The sequence below is a fragment of the Magallana gigas genome, chromosome 6, assembly GCF_963853765.1.
Source record: "Magallana gigas chromosome 6, xbMagGiga1.1, whole genome shotgun sequence".
NCBI classification, from domain to species: Eukaryota; Metazoa; Mollusca; class Bivalvia; order Ostreida; family Ostreidae; genus Magallana; species Magallana gigas.
This window is the reverse complement of record NC_088858.1, coordinates 28,070,196-28,093,297: the sequence shown is the minus strand read 5'-3', so window position 1 is coordinate 28,093,297 and position 23,102 is coordinate 28,070,196. Positions and strand designations below refer to the sequence as shown.

Sequence of the window (23,102 nt, the reverse complement as noted above, 5' to 3'; positions counted from 1 at the left end):
AAAAGATTGGTGAGCTAGCGCTGTAGCTATCATAAAACACAGAAGCAGATTTATAAAACATTGGTTTATATATATTTTTGAGTCGATTAATTAAATGGGAAGGCACAGTGGTGTACTGGAATTGTGTTGAAGTGGGGTATCAATTTAGAAATGTGAAACTAGAGGCATGGCATAGCTCATTGACTGTGTCTTAATCATTATGTATCTACTGTAATTTCAATTTCCGGGTGAACATTTTCAAGAACCATTGGTACTGTTTTGTAGCAATCGTATCTTCTCGGGCCTTTCCGGCAAGCTCGGAAAACATATCCGAAGTTGTTTTCCGAGGTTGAAAAAATCTAAGATAAAGCTAGCTATTTCTTATAATATCGAAAATAACTCTGCATTATTAGTCCTAAGCTACTGTTACTTTTTGACATTTACAATAAAACACAAAACTTCATGTGAAAATGATAAAACGAAATTCAAATGGTACAGTTTATCTACAGTAGTACAGAATTTCCAGAATCCCCTACTATGGAGTCGAGCATGCGTATTCCAGTGAAAAAGACTAACATAGTTGCTAGCGCTCGAGAGCGCTAGCAAAAAGCATTTGGTCGCCATATTAGTTTCGATCGCTCCTCTACTGCCACTGGTGTATATATACCGGTTGAGAAATTTACCTTCGGTTGCTTTCCGATCGAGGCATTCAGGCTGCACCGACTTCCAAATGCATGAACTACATATTGTAGTAAAATGTTTTAGTAAAGAATAAAGAAAACAACAATCAATGAAATACAAAGTATATTTATTCTTGAAAGGATTTCCCAGGTTTACTTTATTATTTTGCACAGACAGTGCTGCTTAACTTCGCAAGCACATCGAACACGTGTGTCGTTCATACAGAGTGAATAGCGTCTGCATCTTTTTGAAAACCCCGATGGCACTACATCCAGCACAGTAGATAAATGATAATCACAGTAAATCCAAGAAAGTAACAACGTAACATCGTTTCCATTCGTTCCTACAAAAACGCTCCGTTTCTAAAATCCATGCAATCATTGACATTGCTCGATCTGCCACAGTGTGTGGTTTGCGCATGTGCGATGTTATAGTATACACAGGAAAACGGTCCACAGTTATCGAGGAATTTTATAAGTATCATCACCTGGATTTCAGTCTGTCTTGTTTCGTCGTTTATTGGATATATCTTGCCAGTGCAGTGGTTGTCATTTTATTTTTCTTCAAAACGCGTTTCTACACGTCTTTTCGTCCTAGGTAACGTGTTCGGGTGTATGAAATTCCTGAATGCGGTGAAGCATGAATAGTGCTCTCAGCTTTATATAGGGGGTGTGGAGCTATGAGCAGAACAATAGAAATCGACAACTAATATGGCGGTAGTCGGAGATAAAAGGGAAATAATGCGTATTTATGAATTCATGTCAGCTTTAAGGTGTGTTTGAATGTTTGTTATTATCCCCTCGCGCAACTTGTTGCGAGGGGGATATAGCATCGCTGCTCTGTGTGTGTGTGTGTGTGTGTGTGTGTGTGTGTGTGTGTGTGTGTGCGTGCGTGCGTGCGTGCGTGCGTGCGTGCGTGCGTGCGTGCGTGCGTGCGTGCGTGCGCGCGCGCGTGCGTGCGTGTGTGTGTTTCCAAGTCAATTGATTCAATATTATTTGAATTATCGTAAAAAGGTTAAAACATGAATTCTATGTACGACTTGACAATAGACATTTCCGGTAATTTTCTGTACGACTTTAAGTAAATCGCTACCGTGTGCAGTTCAAATCAACAACTTGATATATTTGGCATTTTAATCTAGTAAAGGTAAAAAAAAAAGCGAACGTTTTGTAGTATTGGAGAGTTAGAAGATTGCCCATAGGTATAAGTTGAAGCGGGCAAGAAATTAAAGTCATCCAATTGACATCGAAACAAGCTAGCAGTCGACTTTCGGACAAATTTTCCCGTATTACTTACAATAAAACTAGTCCAAATTCCGGAGGATACTTTGACAGATATCGCACATTTATCACGCGAAGATTGTTTTATATCAATAGTAACTGCATATCTACTACTATGAGTTGACATACCACAAGCAACTAGAATTGTCAATCAGAGTAGACTACAGATCGCTAGATCTGCAGCTACTTTTTATAATATACACGTATACGGGTCGTTTATGTATGCTTATATAGAAATGAATGTCACTTAATGAATCTATATTAATTATTTAACTTTAAAGCATATGTGTACATGTTTTGAGTTTCTGCCAGGGATAGGAAAACTGTGCAACCACGTACATGTACCCCCCCCCCCCCATTTATACACCACAAAGTTTGGGGATTAGGATGAAATAGAAATTATAAATTCAAAGTGGTTTTTAGAAATTGTTCTGTTCTATTTATTTTGATCTGATAAATTTTGATCTGAAAAATTTACATGTATTTTCCTAAATAATGCATTTCCCCCTACAACGAGTCATGTCGCGAGGGGATGCTCCACTTTGCAGTGCCCTTGTTAGTCCCCTACCGGTTTCACCGGAGGGGACTATAGCTTTCCTCTGCGTCCGTCAGTCCGTCTGTCCGTCTGTCCGTCCGTCCGTCAGTCCGTCTGTCTGTCCCACTTCAGTTTTCCACACTTTTTTTCTTTATGCATTTGAGGAATAATATGAAATTTGCTGAACAGCTTCAAAATGTCAAACTACAGATCAAGTTTACACTTTTGTAGCGTCTGATTGACATATTTTCGAGAAAATTAATTTTTTATATTCTAATTTTTTAATGTTCGGGTTCGTTATCGGGTTCGGTGTGTAACTGAATAAACGAGGTCAGTATGTAGTCAGTAATAATATCGTGCGTTACTTGAACCATTCCTTTTCCTGTACCATTCCTTTTATCATTTCTAACAAACAAATACATTCTATAAAATAGTGTCAAGCATTGTGTTGTAAATTTAATCGGCAGGGTTTTTTTGTATTATTATTACAATCGGGTTCGTTGTCGGGTTGGGCTGTTTAACTGTTTGGTTTGATTCGGGGTACAGAAGACGGTAAGAAATGATATTGTGCATAACAGTGCATTGTTTTCACAAATTTTTACCAGCGAATACAGAATAGACTTGGCGAAATTACAGGAGATGAAATAAAGAGTATTATTTTACCTATTTCCTATTTAATTTCTATATCAACTATATAGTTTTAATTTCCTCTGTTCTTTTATCTCTGATTAAAGCATGACATCTCGTTTACAATAGCTCTGAAATAGTTGTGTGCTTGGAAGCTTTCATAGAATAATACAAACCGGTAGGGGACGTGTATTGCTTATGCAATACTCTCAGAATGCTTGTTATATATGCTTTTATTTATATGCAAGCATTTTTATGCTGATTCTTTAAAGCTGTTTAAAATTTCGCCCCTGCAAAATAATTAGGCCTCACAAGAGGTTCCTGGTTTGATGTAGGTTTATACCCTGTATATATAAACAATTGTTTAGGGTCTTTTTGAGAACTGAGATGCTGAATGTGATACGACTATAAAATCATCGTGTTAGAAAAGGGACTTGGTTATAAATATTAAAATATCCAGGGGGAAACAGATTTTTTCGTAAAGGATCCACATGTATTATACCACATTGTCTAAATATTTTGTATCATGACTCCATGAAGCTGATTTTATCATGCCTTTTGTTGCTCAGGTGAGCAATGTGGCCCATGGGCCTCTTGTTTTTAAGTTTCTGTTGCCAAATCTTGGTGGGATCCCTTAATGACCAATAGACCAATAGGTGTGAATTGTGTTTTGATAACAATTATAGTCTGCTCTCTACCTAGATTTACCTAACCTGTATTTTTCCAATTTGTAAAGAGGAATTTAGTGGAGATAAATGTTTACTTTCAGTGTCCCAGAAAAGACTTGTAAACATGATAGGTGTAGGTTAAGGGACATGGATACTGAACAATTTATAATCATTAAACGAAACCGTGAAACTGTAAACATGTGGTGTTGTAGCTAAATCATTGGTAAATTTGACAAAAGTTGTATATGTTATATCTGCTTTAATTCAATAAATGTATTTTTCTCAAATATAAATGTGTATTTTAAAGGGGCGTGGTCACGATTTTCGTCAAATTCTATTTTTCTAATTCTATTATTAACAATGCTTAAGAAATGCATTTCTAATGATCAAATGAAATTTTAGAGTCAGTCTTTGAGTTTTGAGTAAGATACAGAGCTCACAATTCTGTGTCATGTAAACAAGGCTCGTGCCCTGTTTTTGTTTACATAGGTTCAATATACCAATTAAAAACCTTTTTCAAGCTGATTTTTCTATCTTCTTATTCATTTTAAGCATAGATAAACAGTTCCTAACGTTTAACAAATTCATTTTAGGTCTAAATTAAAAATTTTAACTTCAACATTCAAAGTGTAAACAAAAGCTTTGTTTACATGTCAAAGAATTGTAAGCTCTGAAACTCGCTTGTTACTCAACAAATGACACTCAAAATTTGTTTACCTATTAAGAATGCCTCACTGAAGCATTGTAATTATTCAAATCGGAAAAATAATTTTTGACCAAAATCGTGACCATGCCCCTTTAATCAATTTAATCAATTACATTTGCAAAGCAATTGTAATTTAATTAAATACATTTGAAAATCCTTGTAAAGGTAATTTAATTGAAGGTTTTAAGCAAGTAATTGTAATTTAATTAATTACTTTTGAATGTATTTGATCCCATCTCTGAATCTGATGCAATATGATATTGTATCATGATATTCTACAATATTAATTTATAATGTGATATCATAGAATGCAATATAAAATGTATCCTGTGACACAATATTGTATATAATGAGAACATCGTATCATATGTTACAATATAAAATTGAACATATGTACAATGCAATATTATATCATATGATATGATAATGTGTCAAAACCAAAAAATCCATTTTATATTATTGATTGATCACTAGCTCTCTGATTGCTTCATATCCAACAATCTAAAAAAAACCAGAACGCTTCTTTCACCTGCACGTGATATAGGAGGTCAATATAACATTTGATTTTCTCTACATTGGACTAAAATTAGATCGTTCAGATTGTTTGGCTATAGTTTCAAACTAAAATCTTCGCTTGATAACACTTAATTTGATATGTCCCAGTCTGTATCGTCGCTGAATCATAAAATAATTATTTCTGTTTGTTTTCGATCAATACGATGATTCAGCTACCCTCGTAGTACAATATTCACCTCGCCTCCGGCTCGTTGAATAGTGTACTTCTCGGGTAGCTTACTCATCGTGTTGACCTCAATATCAGCAATAAATTTATAGTATTTTATATACTAGATCATTGCCTGATTTTATATAATGTGTCAAAGTTGGTCTCATAAAGGTGATGCCTGTTCTCGGTGAGCTCTGTGATCTTTGAATACCTATGTTCGTGAAATGCAGTCAAGGAGGTATATTTAAAAAATCCCTCCCACATTATTTTATGTTGGTTTTCGGTAATTCATTGTGGAGAGATGCGATCTTTAAATGACTAGTACATTAATTGTAAGCAAAATAATTCAAGTTTTATTGGGTTTTTTTTTCTAAGTAAATGGTAATATAACACTTTAAAAGTCTAATTGTTAAGTCAAAACATGCACAACACAACGCACTGGAAATCTTTTGAATTCATGCAGCTGTTCTGATGAACAGTCTCGTTATATAATACGGTTATTGATATCGTTTATATCAACACAGACAAAAATCGAATATAATGACATAGAACATGGTACAGAATTGTGACAGTCACTCCACTTTTAGAATACTGGGTAGACAAGATACGGCGGTCAGTAGCTGGCGGTGCTTAGTTCTGATTTGTCCGTATACAGTGTATATATATTTCACTTTATTCAAGACGACCTGAAAGAGCCCCGTAAAACAATGCTAGAGCACGGTTAACGAAAATAAAACTTGACCATATTGAAACAAATTCCGACCCCTTTGGCCAAAAGCAATCGACCAGTAAAAAGCTTCGTAGCTTTGAATGACCAATTATAACGTGTGGAACCGGTAGGATGTTGAACAAGCTACTAAATGAAACGTTTGTGTTGTTCAAGTGTTTGGTGATGATGAAGCCTGTTTAAGATGGTTTGTCGCTTATTAACGCGCTATTCAATAAAAATTGATTAGAAGACGATGAAGTGTTGGTGGATCCATAGTCCTGTTTTTGACCATTGTTTGAAGTTAACGGTTCGTACACTGATTGGGCCCATTTCTGCTGTTTTCCCGATCCAAAAATAGTGAATATGACAACAGCAAATAGATGAACTGATCCCGTGATTATTAAAATCTTTTGCCAAGATTCTGCATTCTGAAGTAATAGAATAAAATAGATCAAGATAACTTTAATCAAGATCGATAAAAATGATTATAAACAACAAAGCTTTACTGTAGTCTTTCTTACCCCCCCCCCCCCCAAACTATTGTGTTGAGTATAACCCCAAGACGTACCTTTTCCCTGAGGGCTCCGGCTAATGTTGTACTGATAGAACCTCCGAGCTGGCCCAGTCTGGCCACGCCTGTGAGAATGCTTGCATATTGAGGTGACAGGTCTAAAGGATTTACCCGGTATGCTACCGTAGAATTGAAAGTTGATACATTATATTGGAGGATATCAAACATATTTTTAGCACACCTGAGCCAAGCTCAGGTAAGCTTTCCTGTTCAAAAGAATGTGTGTCACCGACCCCTTTTCATACATTGAATTATAGAAAAATCTACCAGATTGAAAACCCAGAAGTGTGTTAAATGAGTGTGAAAAAGTGATACGTCTGGATTAGTGTTAATAGATTTGATTGATTTAATTTATTAATTGAAGATTTAACGATGATTTTGAAGACCTGCTAACAGTGAATTTCGTTCTGATTTATGACCTTGTCCTTACAAAGATTACTCAAAGTACTGACAGGAGATGATTTTATCGATTATTATTTGTCTTAAAATCAACGATATGTTATTTTGCTTGGCAAGTAGTTAAATATAATCTCTATTTGAATTAGGTACATTTTTATAATATGGATCCTCGGACTTTTCCGACAAGACTTTTGAGAAAACCTCTTATGGATAATGCTGTGTAATATTTTAAAATAGAATTGATTTCATCAAACTATGTATCGGTATTCGAAATATTTCAAAAAGTATATGGATCCAACAAATAACTAGATGCTGTCATTAGACAGTAATACCCGCACCAAGTGTTTGCCCCTAAATAACACTGTTTGTACCATTTTAATTAAAAATGAAGGCCACATGCAAGCTCCGGTAATACATTTAAAAATTATAATTTTCATAACTGAAGGATGAGGTCCCTTCCCATATGATAATACACATGAGCAGCACTTTATGTGCGATTTGGGGTTGAACTGTTTGCAGTGAATTTTCAGTTAATCAATAATCTTAACATTTCATGTCATAGAAAGTATAATGGTCTATATAATTATTACAAACAAAATTAAAAATTAAATTATGCCTCCTCCCTGTGGCGGTTGCCGATTTCAGATTTGCTTCTGTGTAGCTACATGTACATCATCGTGTGCACAGATTTAGAGAAGGGGTGGGAGTGAGGGTCCAGACCCCCCCCCCCATGAAAACTCATTTATATCAATTGTAAAATAACCAAAAATACACCTTGGACCCCAATGCTCTTACAGACATGTAAACGCTCTAACCCACTGCGCTTCAATGTTAGGTAACATTATTTTGGGGGTAAATATTTAATTAATATTTAATATACTTTATTGTTTATCTCAATAGGAAGTATACATCACAATATGCAGGTGTCCTGCACCACCTTAAAGCTATTATTTACCTAATAAAATAGTGCAAGTGGATTTGAAGATTAGGTCATAAAAATACATGCATGTTACAAATAACTGATCTTGTCTGAAGTTACGTACACAACACAGGTCTGCAGGTTTCATTAGCGGGTACTAGTTTTACCCAGGTCTTCGATTGTATACATACATGTCATTACATACATGTCTGTGTTTTCCATATGCAGAAAAGGATTAGTTAAGATCAGCTAAAGGAATTCATTATTGTGTTTTAATTGGATTATCATTATGATAAGTTTGGCAAGTATCTAGTACATTTCGGAACAATGTGTTTATTATGCAGAATACAGATGTAGTCAGACGATAGGAATAAGTCATTTGAATATTTCCCAACCTAGATCTCGTCAGAAATCGTTGGAGAAATGGAAGAACTTGTTTAAAACATAGCTTGAAACGAGGTCCCCCTATAAATCCAAGATGGCGAGTGTCGTCCCTTTACTTTTTTTAATGTACATTGAATACACCTTTTTAACATGACTGAAACGGGGGGTTTCAGTGAATTTATTTGTTGCAGTACACAGAAATACACATAAGATTACCAATTTTAATCAATTTTTTCTTCGGGAACAAATAATTAGGAAATTCACTATCCAACAACCAAGCCCCTTTGGATACAATTGTATTTTGTTGTGTTTTTAATAGGTCTAACAACTAATAACTATTACCATTTTTTTAAAATAAAAAATAAAGACAATGATATTTTTAGTCTTATATTTTGAATTGTTTCAGTACTGGGAGATGTGTTAATAAAATGGTTCCAACGCATGGTGATTAAACTCAACTTTTTTACAATGCATGGCCGTCATATAAAGCACAATGTGTATTACTGACATGACAAATGTACGCTGACAATTTAAACGAATACGGGATTGCTTCCGATAGAACATTTCTTTTAAAGGGTACCTGCAGTGCCGGTCAATTTTTGATATAATGAAGATCTATGTGTAAAAACATCATCCTGAAAATTTTACAGCGATCGCATAAGTAGTTTTCGAGATATTTGGGGAAAACCCGATTTCACACCTGAACGAGTTTTGAATCAAGCCGATTTGGCGCGAGATGAGCTGTGACGTCACGGGGTCAACGCCGCTGTATGAGAAACAGGAATATCGTAGGAAAACTGTTCGTTTTCTTGCATTGTTTTATCGATTTCTGAACATTTTTTTCTGTTGTTTTATTTCCTTATCAACCCTGGATGACTAAATATACTGTTGTTTGAGTTTAAACCCGTATTTTATCAAACAAAAATGCCGAATTCGGAAAATTGTTTGCTTCATGAATTTAGTCAAATGTGTAACTCATTTTCCATATAAATGCACATCATATGTAACATAATGACAATTAATCAAATCACTATTGTTATAAGAAACATATTTCGTTAATATTGTCATTCTTTCGAATGGTTTTTCCGTGACATTATTAACTGATTTATAATATTGATAATACATATTTCGTAAAAGGTAACGCGGGGTCTATTCCTCGTATAAGGCATAAAATTACAAATGATGTCGGCCGATTATTCAATAATATTGATATCGGACCTATAACAATCAAAATAGTATGCATTCTTTAACAAACAAACACGGGGTTATAAACGGATCAAGGCGAAAGTCCAAGATGGCTGCATGATTAAGTCTGTCTCGTATTCTTCCAGTAAAAATACGATAATGGAATTTTATTTTACATTTATTTACATCCTTTGTCAAAATGTTCAAGTTTATTCAGATTTCATAATAAATCGTTGTCAGTATAACAATTTAAGCTATATGGAGTTAAAGCACTAACTATAAACTGCTGACCACAGCGCTTCCGAAATAAATACTTGATCACATAAAAAAGGGTTTAAATTGCTGAATTGTAAATTTGGTCAATATTTAAGTGATTAGATAAGTAACAATAAAAACATTTACTTCGAACATTAGTTTTACTATTTGATTGTCTCATGCATGATTCTTTAATCACTGATTGACGGACTATACACATGTATTAGGTCTAGCTTACGAATGATTGATTTTACAGAGTCTAATTTATTTCTCTGTTTTTTTTTTTGTTAAACAATTGAGTAGCTAATTATACACAAATCAATTTACCAGTCTAGAGGTGTGAAACCCTAGGCCTCTCTTCGTTCACCAGACTCGTGTACCTTGTGTATACATACCCCAGATACACGTGTGTCTGGAGCAGTGGCTTCGTTAGTTTACCTGTTTACCTGAGTCATTGTCTCAGATCACTCGTGTGTGAAAGGATATTATGTAATCAAAAAATGAATAATGAACATAAATATGCCCATGCAAGCGTTTTAAGTTATTGTATTAATCGGTAAAAAGGCGACGAGAATAGCAAATTTTAAAATCCTTTAAAAAGAAATCTGACTGTAATAAAATAATTAAGGATATAAATTTCTAAATCTACAATACTTAAAATAACTAGATACGTCAAAACATTTGACCTATGTCAGTCATTTTGGCTGAAAAATCGAATTTAATTTGTATAGCTTTGTAAAGGAATTTCCCTCCTGTTGACCTCGTGACGTCACTTCCGCTGAAGCCTCTATATCGCCTAATTCTGTTTTCTCTTGATTAGATTTCCCAAAGCAGGTAAAAATAGCCACTTTGAAGCGGCGTAACTCCGTTATTTTTGCATCGATTTCGATGCGGTTTTTTGCATTAAATTTTGGTGATTAAACTCTTTGACATATGTTTCACATCGGCTTGGCTGCAGGTACCCTTTAAGGCAAAACAAAATACTGATTTACGATGAAGATGATATTATCATCGTGGAGATGATTTTAAAAAGTGAACTTAATATTCGTATACGATAATATTTGAATCCAAAGCCGCTTATTTTAAGTTACAGTTATTAGGGATATTAATTACGACTTGCCCCGCGTTTCGCGTTTTTTATTTGCAAAACATCTACAAACGAAAAGACCAAACAACCTTCAGCAGCAATTTATAAATCATTTATTACATACATAATTTTAGAGGGGTAATTAAATAAATTTTATAAATGCTTTATAATTGTACTCGCTATCTCCCATGGAAAAAAGTGACATGGTAAAAATGTTGTTCAATCTTCATCAAATACGTTGCCCTCCCCTCCCCCCCCCCCCCCCGGATGCTACGTGCCTGCATGCAACGCAATGTAATGCTAGGGCTATTAAATTCGAACAATGTATATGGTGAGGATCGGATTGATAATGGTTCTGCTTGTTCTACAAATACAAATAGCGAATGTAATACGAAGTATTGGGGTGTTATTTTTTAAACAAATATAAGTAATGCTTTCTTTAAAGCTTGCATTACTAAACAAAGTATTTCATTGGGAGCATTATTAGTTACCTAAGCTGCATATATGTAGTTCTCGGTCTGGATCCCGGAAAAACTGACTACCATCCGAAATGTTTCATACAAGGGCTACAGACTTACAGCTAACATTACCTTTAAAAAATACATTTTAGAATTTGCCGCTGTTCATAAATTCATTAAAAAGACGCGCAAATTCAATTGGTAATATGTCGTTTGATATGAGATTTATGACGTCTATTTGTATTGTTTTCATAATAATTATTTTATTATTTCAAGCTTGTGGGTGGAATAAAAACAGTTTCACATGTTATATGGCATTCGCGGTACATGGTGACATTGTATGATGTGTCTCAAAAGTTCTTTTTTGGACTCGTCTACGAAAACTGCGAAAAATTAATGAATGAGACATTCTGGCGCGGAGTCTTGTAAATGAAATTTCCATTGGCCAGAATTGATTCTTTCGTGAGGGTCGGGGTAGGTATAAAAACCAATTTAATCGTTCAAAGTTTTGAATTGTCAAGCAATGATATATCAGATCGAATGTTTTAGAATGATTTATAAATCCATACAGTCATTTTAATCGGTTGTCGTGTGAGCATGTGTATTTAGCAGGCGGGCATCCTTACACCCTATTAATTTAAGACAAATGAAATCGTCCAGCAGAAAGAGAAAACAACCCCCTCTGGCATTTTAGTTCTTTCAGTTAACTTTCCAGACTGCATGTTATAATAAATTAATGATTTTGTTTGTTAATAATAATTCAACATCAATTATAAATTAACAATGAATGTACAGTCTAGTACGCTAGTACGCGAGTACACAATCTTGTTGCGATGACAACCCCCCCCCCCCCGGTCATGATACCTATTTCTAAATCAGGGTTACACACGTGCCTGCAGGTGGCAGAAGACAAGCTGGAATTTAACTGTTAAATGAACTATAAGTTACCGATATATCTCTTTGGAAATGTATTTTTCCTTAGTAAGTACGTGTAGTAACTGATACATGTAATTGTGAAAACAATAGAGGAATGCATGATCTGCGCATAATAACTGCTTGATACAATATTTCTTTTTTCCAACATGATAATAAGAAAATATATGCTTGAATTCTAATCGGAAAATATACGAAAGCCGAGAAGGATCATTCGAGATTCGAGATACGAGATTCGAAATACGAGATTCGAGATTCGAAATTCGAGATTCAATATCTAAATTAACCAATCAAATCAAGGATCTGAAAATATGTATCCTAGCGACATCAAACTGTTCTAAATAAAAATCATACGTACATGCTCTTATATACAAATAAATGCTATGTTCACTTCTCCCTACCTAACTAAATAATTATTTGTATTTACTTTTACACAGAATATCTAAGTAGACTAGTAATAATGCAGTGTGCTTCGCGGATCTAAGTGATTTTGTTTGCCCTGGTGCATTTCCACCTGATGCGTTTGAACCCTGGGGTATTTCACCACCAGTAATAGTTTAAAACCCGGGTTTATTCACCCCTTTTGTGTAAAAATGCGGTTGTGGTAGAGAACTTCATAAGCGTAGCTAATTTTTTCTGTAGGGGGTCCTAGGCCAATTTTAAAAAATTTTACTATGTAAATTTAATAAGCTCCAATTTTCCCGAGGAGGGGGTCCAGATCCCCTGACCCCCTCCTTTCTAGATCCCCGCATGAAGATTAGTACATGTATCTAAATAATCTAAATGTAAATAATCTGTCCTGTTTCACTAATAAATATAAGCATTACTTATCGTTTTTATGTATGCATACAGTGATACACTAGTACTATGATTATTAACAAATCATTGAGATATTATCACATCATACGGAATTATTAATAAATACAATTTTTTTTCCTTTTCCTCAGTAAACAACTTATTATGAGTCTTACTTTTGGAATTGTTTTCAATATAGAAGGATACCTACTCTCTACAATTAAAGGTAGGGATGATAGGGTGCCAATTTGTTCACATTGCCGATTTCTTGTGCAGAGAACAGTAAAACCTTTTATTTGATTGTGAATGAATATTTCAAAATTAATTGTTGTACATATATTTTGTTATAATTCATTCATTGATATATCAACAAGAAAGAATAAAAGCATATGTTTCTCTGTAGTTTCCTACCCCCCTACCCCACCGCACCAAAATTGACAATAATTACATATAAGTCATACAAATGTTTACTTTTTTTGTAAGTAAATCTCTAAAGATGTAAATAAGCACTGCAAACAAAGATGTGTGTATTTAATTAATATACTACTACATTACACTTAGCCAGATAAAATGTAATCAGGATGAAGCTACAAGGGGTGAGTGGTGCAAATTTACCAATTTGTCGCCATACACACAGAACACCAAATAAAGAAACTGTGAGTGGTGTGTGGAATGCATAAAAGATGGCGGCAAATTATCTCAAATAATCAGTGCAAAAACCCACAAATAGGCTGTTATTTGTTACATATCCTGCAAAAACATTGATAAAAAATGTTATCGTCCCATAACATAGCCGATTAAGTTAATGTGTACATATGGTCTGACGTACATGTAATTCTAATATACAAGAAGGCGGACGTATCAGGCGGGAATCCAGAAAATTAAATTTCAAAAATGATCGGTTGAATTACATTAAATGCTTTGATAATTGTTTTTAACCTATCGCACGGGTCAAAATGCGTGATAGAAGCTATGTACAGTGTAATTGGAAACTTTCATTTTATATCAATATGTAGTATTACCTATTATAACAAATGAGAGTATAGCACAACTGCCACAAGCAATACATGTCCTTTACCGGCACCACCTCCCTCCCCATAAAAAAATGAAACAATTGTCGTTTTATTTGCTAAAATGTGTGTGGTTCAAGATATTTTTAAAGGATATACCCGATTAGAATTGAAAAAGAGTCGTACGTTTAAAACTAATTTTGTCAAAATTTTTAGATTCATTTGGTTATATTTTGGTCCATTTGGGTAAATATATGCACCAGCGCAGCTCTAATTTATATATAATCAGGCCATAAATTCAAAATATTTTCAAAAATTAATAGCTTTAAATCCAGTGGATGAAAGAAAAGGAAAGCAAGTCGAACTCGATGAGTGCTAATACCTGTGTTGAATGAATGGCACAGTAGGATATGCGCAAAAAAGTCCCGTCTACTCTTTCCTACCCTATAATTATTGGAATATTAAATCCGATTATAAGACTCAAATTAAAAATCAAGTACGGATATGTACCTGTTTATCAAAAGTAAAACTACTCATAATTTATCTACAGTGCATCGTTATGGAGCTACACAGAAAGTTTTATATTAATTTGCCGAGCCAAATAAAAAAACCCTGGAAAACGAAGAAAAAACAAAGTGGGGACAGAATAACTGACAAATTAATTAGGACTTTATAGCCCCCCCCCCCCCTCTTGAAATGTATGTACTGAAAAATATTATTGGCGTACAACATCCGCACATAATTTAGAGAAAATTTCATGGTGTTTTTTTTTTATCATTTTCGCTAGCTAATGTAAGACATCACAAATACCACAAACCCCCTCACGGAAAAGGAAATGCTATGTGATGAGAGAGAGAGAGAGAGAGAGAGAGAGAGAGAGAGAGAGTCGATGTAAATCACAGGTGCGCTAACACCGTTAAAATGCTTGCTAGTTGGTCTGCCCTACCCTAGCTACCTCCTCTCTTTTCTCGTTTTAGAGGCTTAATTATTGTCTATATATGCTTGTAACAAATCAAATCTATTTCAAGTTCTAAATCAAACTGAATTTGACACTACAAAACTCTCTCTCTGTCTGTCTGTCTGTCTGTCTGTATCTCTCTCTCTCTCATATCGACAATGGCATTGCCATACCCTACAATACACTATTCTTATCTGGATTTTTGTCTTTGAGGTTGTAAATCATTATATCTTCTATGGTTTAAAACTTTATCATAACCTATATTTTGACATGTCGATTATTTCATTGAGTTTCGTTTCATAGCTAAAACATTTAGATTAAACAGATCTTTCTTCGCAAGCCGATTTTTACACAGTTGGGGCGAATACACTTCGGGTTAAAATTGTTCGAATACATACAGGGCAAACAAAACCACTTAGATTCGCAAAGCCAACAGTGTTATTTCTAATTTAATTGTTTATACTGTGTGGGGTTAATTCATCAATGTTAATTTAACCATTTTATAACCACTATATAAGAGCTATTAAGACATTTATTTGTAGGAAAGAGCATGTACGAATGATCTTTATTTAGAACAGTTTGATGTTGCTAGGATACAGGTTTCAGATCCTTGATTTGATTGGTTAATTTAGATATTGAATCTCGAATTTCGAATCTCGAATCTCGTATTTCGAATCTCGTATTTCGAATCTCGAATCTCGAATGATCCTTCTTTGCTTTCGTAGAAAATATGCTGGACTTCATATCCGAAAATTCAGGCACGTAGAATCAGGGGAGGGGGGCTGCCCCAAAAATGTTGGTAAAGATAGTTAACTCTTACGTAGAATTCTTACGCCCGCCGAGGAAATTTATACGCCTGCCGTTTATTTGGTGAATTATTTTAATATTTCCTTAGCTATTTTATTTCTTTTAACTAAATAAATGATAATAGAAATAAAAAGTTGGCTTTATATTCATTATTTAACATGAAATTAGTTAAAAATCGGGCAAGCAGATAGATCTTGCGAAGAAATCACACGCCTGCCGAAATAATGTTGACGCCTGCCGTTTATCTAATGGATTATTTGAATTTTTTCTTAGATGTTTCATTTTACTTACCTTAATAAATGATAATTTAAAAAAATTTGACTTAATATTAATTATTTAGCACAAAATTTGGAAAAATGTTCAATGTCGGGAAAGATAGTTACTCTTACGTAGAATTCGTACGCCTGCCGAGAGAAAACCACACGCCTGTCGTTTACCTGATGGATTATTTCAATTTTTTCTTTGATATTTTATTTCTTCTAACTAAATAAATGATAATGGAATTAAAAAGTTGATTTTATATTCATTAATAAGCACAAAATTGGAGAAAAAATCGGGTAAGCAGAAAATCATACGCCTGCCAAGAATATCTATATACGCCTGCCGTTTATTTGATGGATTATTTTCATTTTTTCTTTAATATTTTATCTTTCCTAACTAAATAAAAGATTACGGAAATAAAAAGTTGACTAAGTTCATTAATTAACACAAAATTAGTAAAAATTGGGGAAGTAGATAACTCTTAGGCAGAATTTATACGCCCGCCGAGAAAAGTATTTACGCCTGCCGCTTACCTTGTGGATGATTGCGTGGACCCTGAGGTCCGTGCAGAAAATATATAAGCGAGGTTAAACCGACAATCGCAACTTCTCGGGCCTTTCCGGTGTCGTATAATTTAAGGTCCGCCTCGTTAAATGGTCCGGCCGGACCTTTAATGTTAACATTTAAGGTCCGGCTTTCCCTTATAAGAAAAGGTCCTACCCGTAGTCATTTATTAAAGTTTCTCTAAAATTAATTATTCTCTTTTGCTAATACACTTGTATCTTAAAGATGTCTTTGTTTACATAATCCAGCCGGCCATTTGCGTATGGTACAAGTATGACGGTATTATTTTAATAAATGACTTTGTGGAATATCAAATACTGATAGCGGGTTAGATTTTGACCAATTATTTAAGAATCTGAAAAAAAAACCAGGAGTATTTTGTCGATAATTTGCACACACTATGTAGTCCCTTTAGAGCGGTCTAAAATTTCAAGCACTGGTTGAATAACATTTAACTTATTTTGTGCTTATATGTGCATGGAATGACACTTTTCCTGTAACGTAACAAAAATTACACATTGTGAATTCTAAAAGTTTCTAAATTTATCATTAAAATGAAGAATTTTAGACGACACATGCAGTAAGTTTTTCTAGCCGAGTCTTTCGTTCAACAGCGCATCGATTGTAAACATTTCAGCTAGGTTTTCACCAACAGGGTGAAACGACCATGATATTTGACAGATTTGGCTAAAAGGAGATTAAAAGTTATGGATACTCTTACTAATTATAAGCAGTCAGGTTTTTTTTCATCGCGGCAGTTTACAAAATAGACAGGATTAGGATTGCACAACATTTTTAAAACAAAAATAATTGAAAAATGTCAAGGGGCTGAATAATGTCGCCGGATTTGACAAAATGCCGGAATACACAACATCCGGATTCAATGAGTTTCAACATGTACATTATTTTTCATTGAAATATGGCTTAATTGACCGGAAAACTACTACAACGTATAATTATTGCACACATACTTAGCATAACCATCGTTTAAAAGCGTACAATTTTTTAATTAATGAAAATCGGACCTAGCAGCTTCAACATTAAGATTTACACGTGTAAGACACTTTATTTGTCATATGCATGATCCTGTGCATGAATTATTTTCAATACCTGTTTAGTCTCCAAAATGATCTCAAATTCCATTCACAACTGTTGTCATTAAAAATCACGTTAAACAAAATTTCAAATTTTGAGTCGATCTCAACCGTTATATATCCAAGGAATCTATTGATTTTATCATGTGTTACGTAATTAGGTTTTTAGGGGTCTAACGTCCAAAATTTTGATCACCCATATATCATTTGATCTTTCATTTGATATTAGGAAAAAAAGGGCTTGCCTCTTAAATTAGGGGACCAGAGGGCTCTAAAGTCTTTACTGAGAGATATTATGTGAAAGGTCATAAAAGCAGATATGTTACCTCACAGTTATGTATCCAAGCAATGTAATGATTTTACCATGCAGTACATACATGTAATTAGAGGTTTTCAGAGGTCAAATGTCCGGAAAAATTAATCACCCATATATCAATAAGGAAAAATCTTTGGAAATGCACTATAGAAGCAAAGATGCTCAAAATGATGCACTAAACCTTTATTCAACCTTTAAAATGTCGTTAAACGGCCCTTATAAGGAGATCAGGGATCGGTCCCCAAAACTTTCTTTCACATATATCTCAGGAATGGTAATGAATTTATAAACATTTATGAACAAAATGTGTTTCACACTAAACGATCTTTTATTTGATATTAAGAAAAAGGGATTGACTTCTCAAATTAGGGATCAAGATTGGTCTTTTATCTATATAGTCATTTACTTAGTGATGTTTTGTAATAGGTTATAAAAGCAAAATTAGGTATAATACGTTTATATATCCTAACAATATAATAGTTTTCTCATGCGCTGCCTAACTAGGGATTTTAGGGGCCAGAGGTAAAATAAAAAAAAGGGTTAATCTTTTCTATCTCAATTGGAAGAAATGCAAGTGTTTAAAAAAGCAACTTAAGAGAACTTATAAAAAGCATTACATGAAGGCATTAGTACTCAACTCCTATTTCCAGATCAGTTTTGTTGTCGAAAAGTCGATGACGTCATATCACCTTCTAAAAATCGGATGGAAGACCTCCTCATTGCTCGCAACGAGATCGTGTCTAGTTATTCTTCTTCTTGGTAGACACCCTTAATTTCTCAGCCATTTCTCAATCGATTTTAATGATTTTTACAGGGATGATTTAATTGGTGAATGTCTCTTTGCATCCCACTTCCTGTCTGAACTGTCTGAAAATTTACTTCCGCTTCTGAATTATCTCCCTTTTTAATGTATTTTTGTTTTCTAACTATTATAGTTAGAGACTTGTTTATATAGAGACTTGAAATTTATATGCAAGATAGAGTGGTTATGGTAGATTTGCTTGCTTGTTTTAGATTTGACCAGAAGTCATCCCGGTAATCCGTGAAGCTCGCCTTGACCTGAAAATGTTGAAGTTAAATTTTTTTGACAATTTTTGGGAAATTTGAGATTTGATCACGAATATTTTTATTCTCTTAAATATTTTGTTAACACATGTAGGGTATCAAAAGTTTATCTATACAAGAGCTTTCAACTGACACCAAGCAAAAGGGGCTGACCCCTCATATTAGGGGCCAAGAGGGGTCTGAGGTCTTTTATCTATATCGCTTTAATAAGAAATATTTTGTAATATATTATAGAAGCAAAAATGTTTATCTTTCAGTTATTTATCTAAACAAGATCCACGTTTTCAGTTGTGTTACATAATTAGGGGTTTTAAGAGGCTAGAAGTTCAATATTTTGATCATTTATATCTTAAAAAGGAGAAATATTTTAAAAAGCATTATAGAAGAGAAGATGCCCATAACAACGTTTGTAATAATATTTAACCACCAAAGTTTCATTAAATGGCCCCTATATGGAAATAAAGGGTCGGCCCCTGAAACAATCTTTCCCAAATATCTCAAGAACGGTAACAAATTTGGAAACACTTAATGAACGAAATATGTTTAGAATAAAAAGACCTTTTATTTGATCTCAAGAAAAAGGGACTGAACCCTCAAATAAAGGACCAAGAGGGATCTAAAGTCTTTTATCTATATCTCTTTCATAATAAATATTTGTAATGCATTATAGAATCAAAAATGTTTATCTTTCAGTTATTTAACTATACATGTTAAAAAGTTATCTAATATGCTACATAATTAGGGGTTTTATGGGGCTAGAAGTCCAATATTTTGATCATTTATTTCTTAAAAAGGAGATATATTTTGAAAAGCATTATAGAAGAGAAGATGCTCAGAATAACGTTCGTAATCATATTTAACAACCAAAAATATAGGGTCGGCCCCTGAAATAAATCTTTCCTAAAGATCTTTTGATACTAAAAAAGGGGCTAGTCCCTCAAATTAGGGAACAAAAGGGATCTCAATGTTTCCAATCAAAACTCTTATACATGTATCACAAACAAAACAAGGGCGAGAAGTCCAATACATTAATGATTTATTTGTTAAAAAAGAGGATAAATTTAAGAAAAGAGTCTGTTTAAAATCAAAGGATTTTTTCTACTATTTCCTAATCATGTTTTCCTGGTAAATAGCAAAAAAAGGTCATACATGTATTTCAATTTCTAAAATTGGACGGAAGACCTCCTCGTTGCTCGCAACGAGATCGTGTCTAGTTTTCTTTATTTTCCTTTTTAATTAACAAAACAAACCAACAAACAAAACTGATCAAGATGAATATAATTACATGTATCAAAATAAACCTCAAAAACAAACTACACATTCATCCTTCACCCACAATATTGCCTTTTCGATATTTGTCATCGTTGTAGACCCGTGTAACAATCTATTAAGTAGGTGCTTGCACGACAAAGAACCCCTTGCTGATCTTCGTTTTCATTAACGCATGTAAAGAAAAAAAACACCATATTTTGATTTATTCTTGAATTTCTTTTGATGTAAAAAAAAAAAAAGAGAAGAAATTAGTTCTCAGTCTCTCTTTATGCCTGTTTGCAAGCGGTTAATCTAAATTCATTTTGTATATCCTTTTGTAATTTATAAAAAATGCGATGTAAATCTTTTTTCCATGCAATATTTCGGATAAAGCAATGAAGAGTTGTTTCTTGAAATCTTATAAGACCATAAAATTGTAAAATGCTAACATTGAAAATTGTGCCCGACTTCTTTCTTTTTTAAGGTAAAACTTTATTGATTTAAAGAAACCTGATTCTTTGAGACAAAGTAAATTGACATAATCAATAAGAGTTTGACAATCTCTAACGGCAAGTCTGTAGCTCTTAATCTGTAAAAAAATCGGATGGACGACCTAGGACCCGGATCGTCCATCCGAATTTCTTGAATATTGCCATTTCTTTCGTACGCGGACGCAATACTCACCGAGACTAAATGGTTCGTATCTTAAGTTTTAACTGCTTTGAAAGGTACATGTAAAATTGGCATTCCGATTATTTTGAAAATCGATGAATAAACAAACTGGTTAAAATTACCGTAAAATTACCGACATAGGTCTTCCCCATGCGCGGATCTAGAAGGAAAGGGGGGTGGGGTGGGGGTTCCAGACCCCCCCCCCCCCCCCTGCCGCAAAATTTCGTTCAATTACGTGTACATTAAAAACTTACCAAAATTATGCCTCGGACATCCCCTGGCAAACTCAAATAACCGCCAGACCTCATCCCCCACCCCGTTAAAATTTTATGATCCGCGCATGCTCCCCCTCCTCGAAAATCAAAATTATTCTTCAAAACCCCCTGTAAAATTTCCAGGATCTTCGCATATATACTGAAAGATTCATTTGCGCTTGCGTTCGATAAAAATGCGTGTAAAATGTTTGCCAATGGTCTTTTTAACTTCATACCGGGCATAACCACAGTCCCACTGTGTGAATAAAATGCAGCGAATCAAAGTATAGACAACGTGTAAAGATCTGTATTTGCTTATAAACAGCGAGAATTAAAGTTCACGCTTCTGGCTGTTACAGTGGCTCTTCTATTTATTTGAACTTACCCTTAGGATAAAACAGAAATTTGACGTATAAATCGCATTTGCAGACAAGAAAAGAAGTTTAAAAAATGTAAATATAAGCATTAAATCATTATTTTTTGAAAGATATAGTCTCATAACTGCAGCGGTGTGTGCATACAAATTTTCATAACACGCTAGCGCGCGTTACTCAATTTGTATGCACACAACGCTGCAGTTATGAGACTATATCTTAAAAAAAAAATAATGATTCAATGCTTAAATATATTGTACCATGGTCAGCTATCAATTTTTTGTATTACGTCACAAGTCACGCAGCTACGACGGAAGACCTAATCGTTGCTTGCAACGAGCTCGTCTCTAGTTTTCAAGAACTAACTCTTGTCAGCGGTGATGATTTGTGCTTAGGTCCAAACACAGTTTCAGTTTCGGTTTGCTAGAGTATCTGCATATTTATTTAAATCAACTCCCAAAAATGAATCAAATGTGCAGGTTCTAGTACAATAGAGGATATGTATACAAAGAAATTAAGCAGATCGGACAGGATTTGTTTACATATCACGTGACATTGTTTTTCGCGAAAATCTCACCAGTTAAGTGAAAAATGTACACATTCTATACACTTTTCTATGCACTTTGCTAATTCGAATATGCGCCATGAGCATTTAATTTACATTTTACATAAGATTCTTCTCAAAAATAGTTCGCCAGAAAATTTTAACACTAATGTGGAGCCATCCCCAAGGCGTCAAGTTTTTTAAAATCCTGATCCCTGGGTTTAGGGTTTGGCCACGGGGGGGGGGGGGGGGGGTAAATTTTTGTATATATGGGAAAATCTTTAAAAATCTTCTCATAAAAATTTTGCCAGATAAGTGAAAACATATATTTATGTGGAAGCATTCTTGGATAGTGTTGTATAAAATTTATTCAACTCATTATCACTGGAGGTAAGGTGGAAAACAATATTACCATTTTTACTAAGGTATTATTTTAGGAAAATTATTTAAAATCTTCATTATTTATTAGGAACTCAATGTTTAAAATGCACTCAAAATTAAAATAAAATCCGCAAATTATACAATAATTTTAAATTTGATTATTTAAAGATGTTTGGATCCGAATTCTGTCAGTTTGGTATTGTTTCTCAGGTGAGCGATGTAGCCTCTGACCTCTTAATCATTTTTGTCACGTAGGGTTATAACCGAAAATACAAGACCAATGTGGCCAAATTTGGTAAGTACTAAGAACTATTTATCTTTCTCCTTCTATAATTAAAAAAATTGATTGGTCAATTCATAAAAATTTCTGGAGTCTGGATCAACCTAGATTAATTAAACAATATTGTAAAGGAAAAGCTTCTTTCTCTCGCACCAACCTGCAATTCCAAATCCCGCCAGCCCTTCTGCAATGATTAACAGGATAATTGCTGCAGTGTAGTTTTTGACGAAACCCACAGCTATGACTATTACGGCCTCTGGACCAAATCCTTCAAAAGTATCATGATTATTATTTGTTATTAAGACATAGCTAATGTGACAAGTTATTTTTTTGGTGCTTTACACCACAACCATCTATTAAGTCAAGGGTTTCTGAT

At 34.1% G+C, this 23,102-nt stretch overlaps 2 protein-coding genes across 4 annotated transcripts in view; one reads left to right on the top strand and one right to left on the bottom strand.

The window, feature by feature from the left end:
• The window catches only part of LOC136276069 (uncharacterized), a 59,570-nt gene that overhangs the window by 2,049 nt on the left and 34,419 nt on the right, over nt 1-23,102 (top strand). The window contains exon 3 of the mRNA XM_066086930.1: nt 22,702-22,741. Within this exon, the coding sequence (XP_065943002.1) occupies nt 22,702-22,741 (40 nt within the window). The remainder of the gene's footprint in view (nt 1-22,701; nt 22,742-23,102) is intronic.
• Nucleotides 5,531-23,102, bottom strand: part of LOC105333304 (vesicular glutamate transporter 3) — a 30,786-nt gene continuing 13,214 nt past the window's right edge. For 2 of the 3 annotated variants that reach the window (XM_034471050.2, XM_034471051.2), the window contains exons 10-12: nt 22,884-22,994; nt 6,478-6,599; nt 5,531-6,337 (exon numbers count right to left, since the gene is read on the bottom strand). In XM_034471050.2, coding sequence (XP_034326941.2) covers nt 6,107-6,337; nt 6,478-6,599; nt 22,884-22,994 — 464 coding nt within the window. In that variant the 3' untranslated portion in view covers nt 5,531-6,106. Of the gene's footprint in view, nt 6,338-6,477; nt 6,600-18,522; nt 18,965-22,883; nt 22,995-23,102 lie in introns of those variants that run through there. The other variant, XR_010714544.1, reaches the window with a different exon arrangement.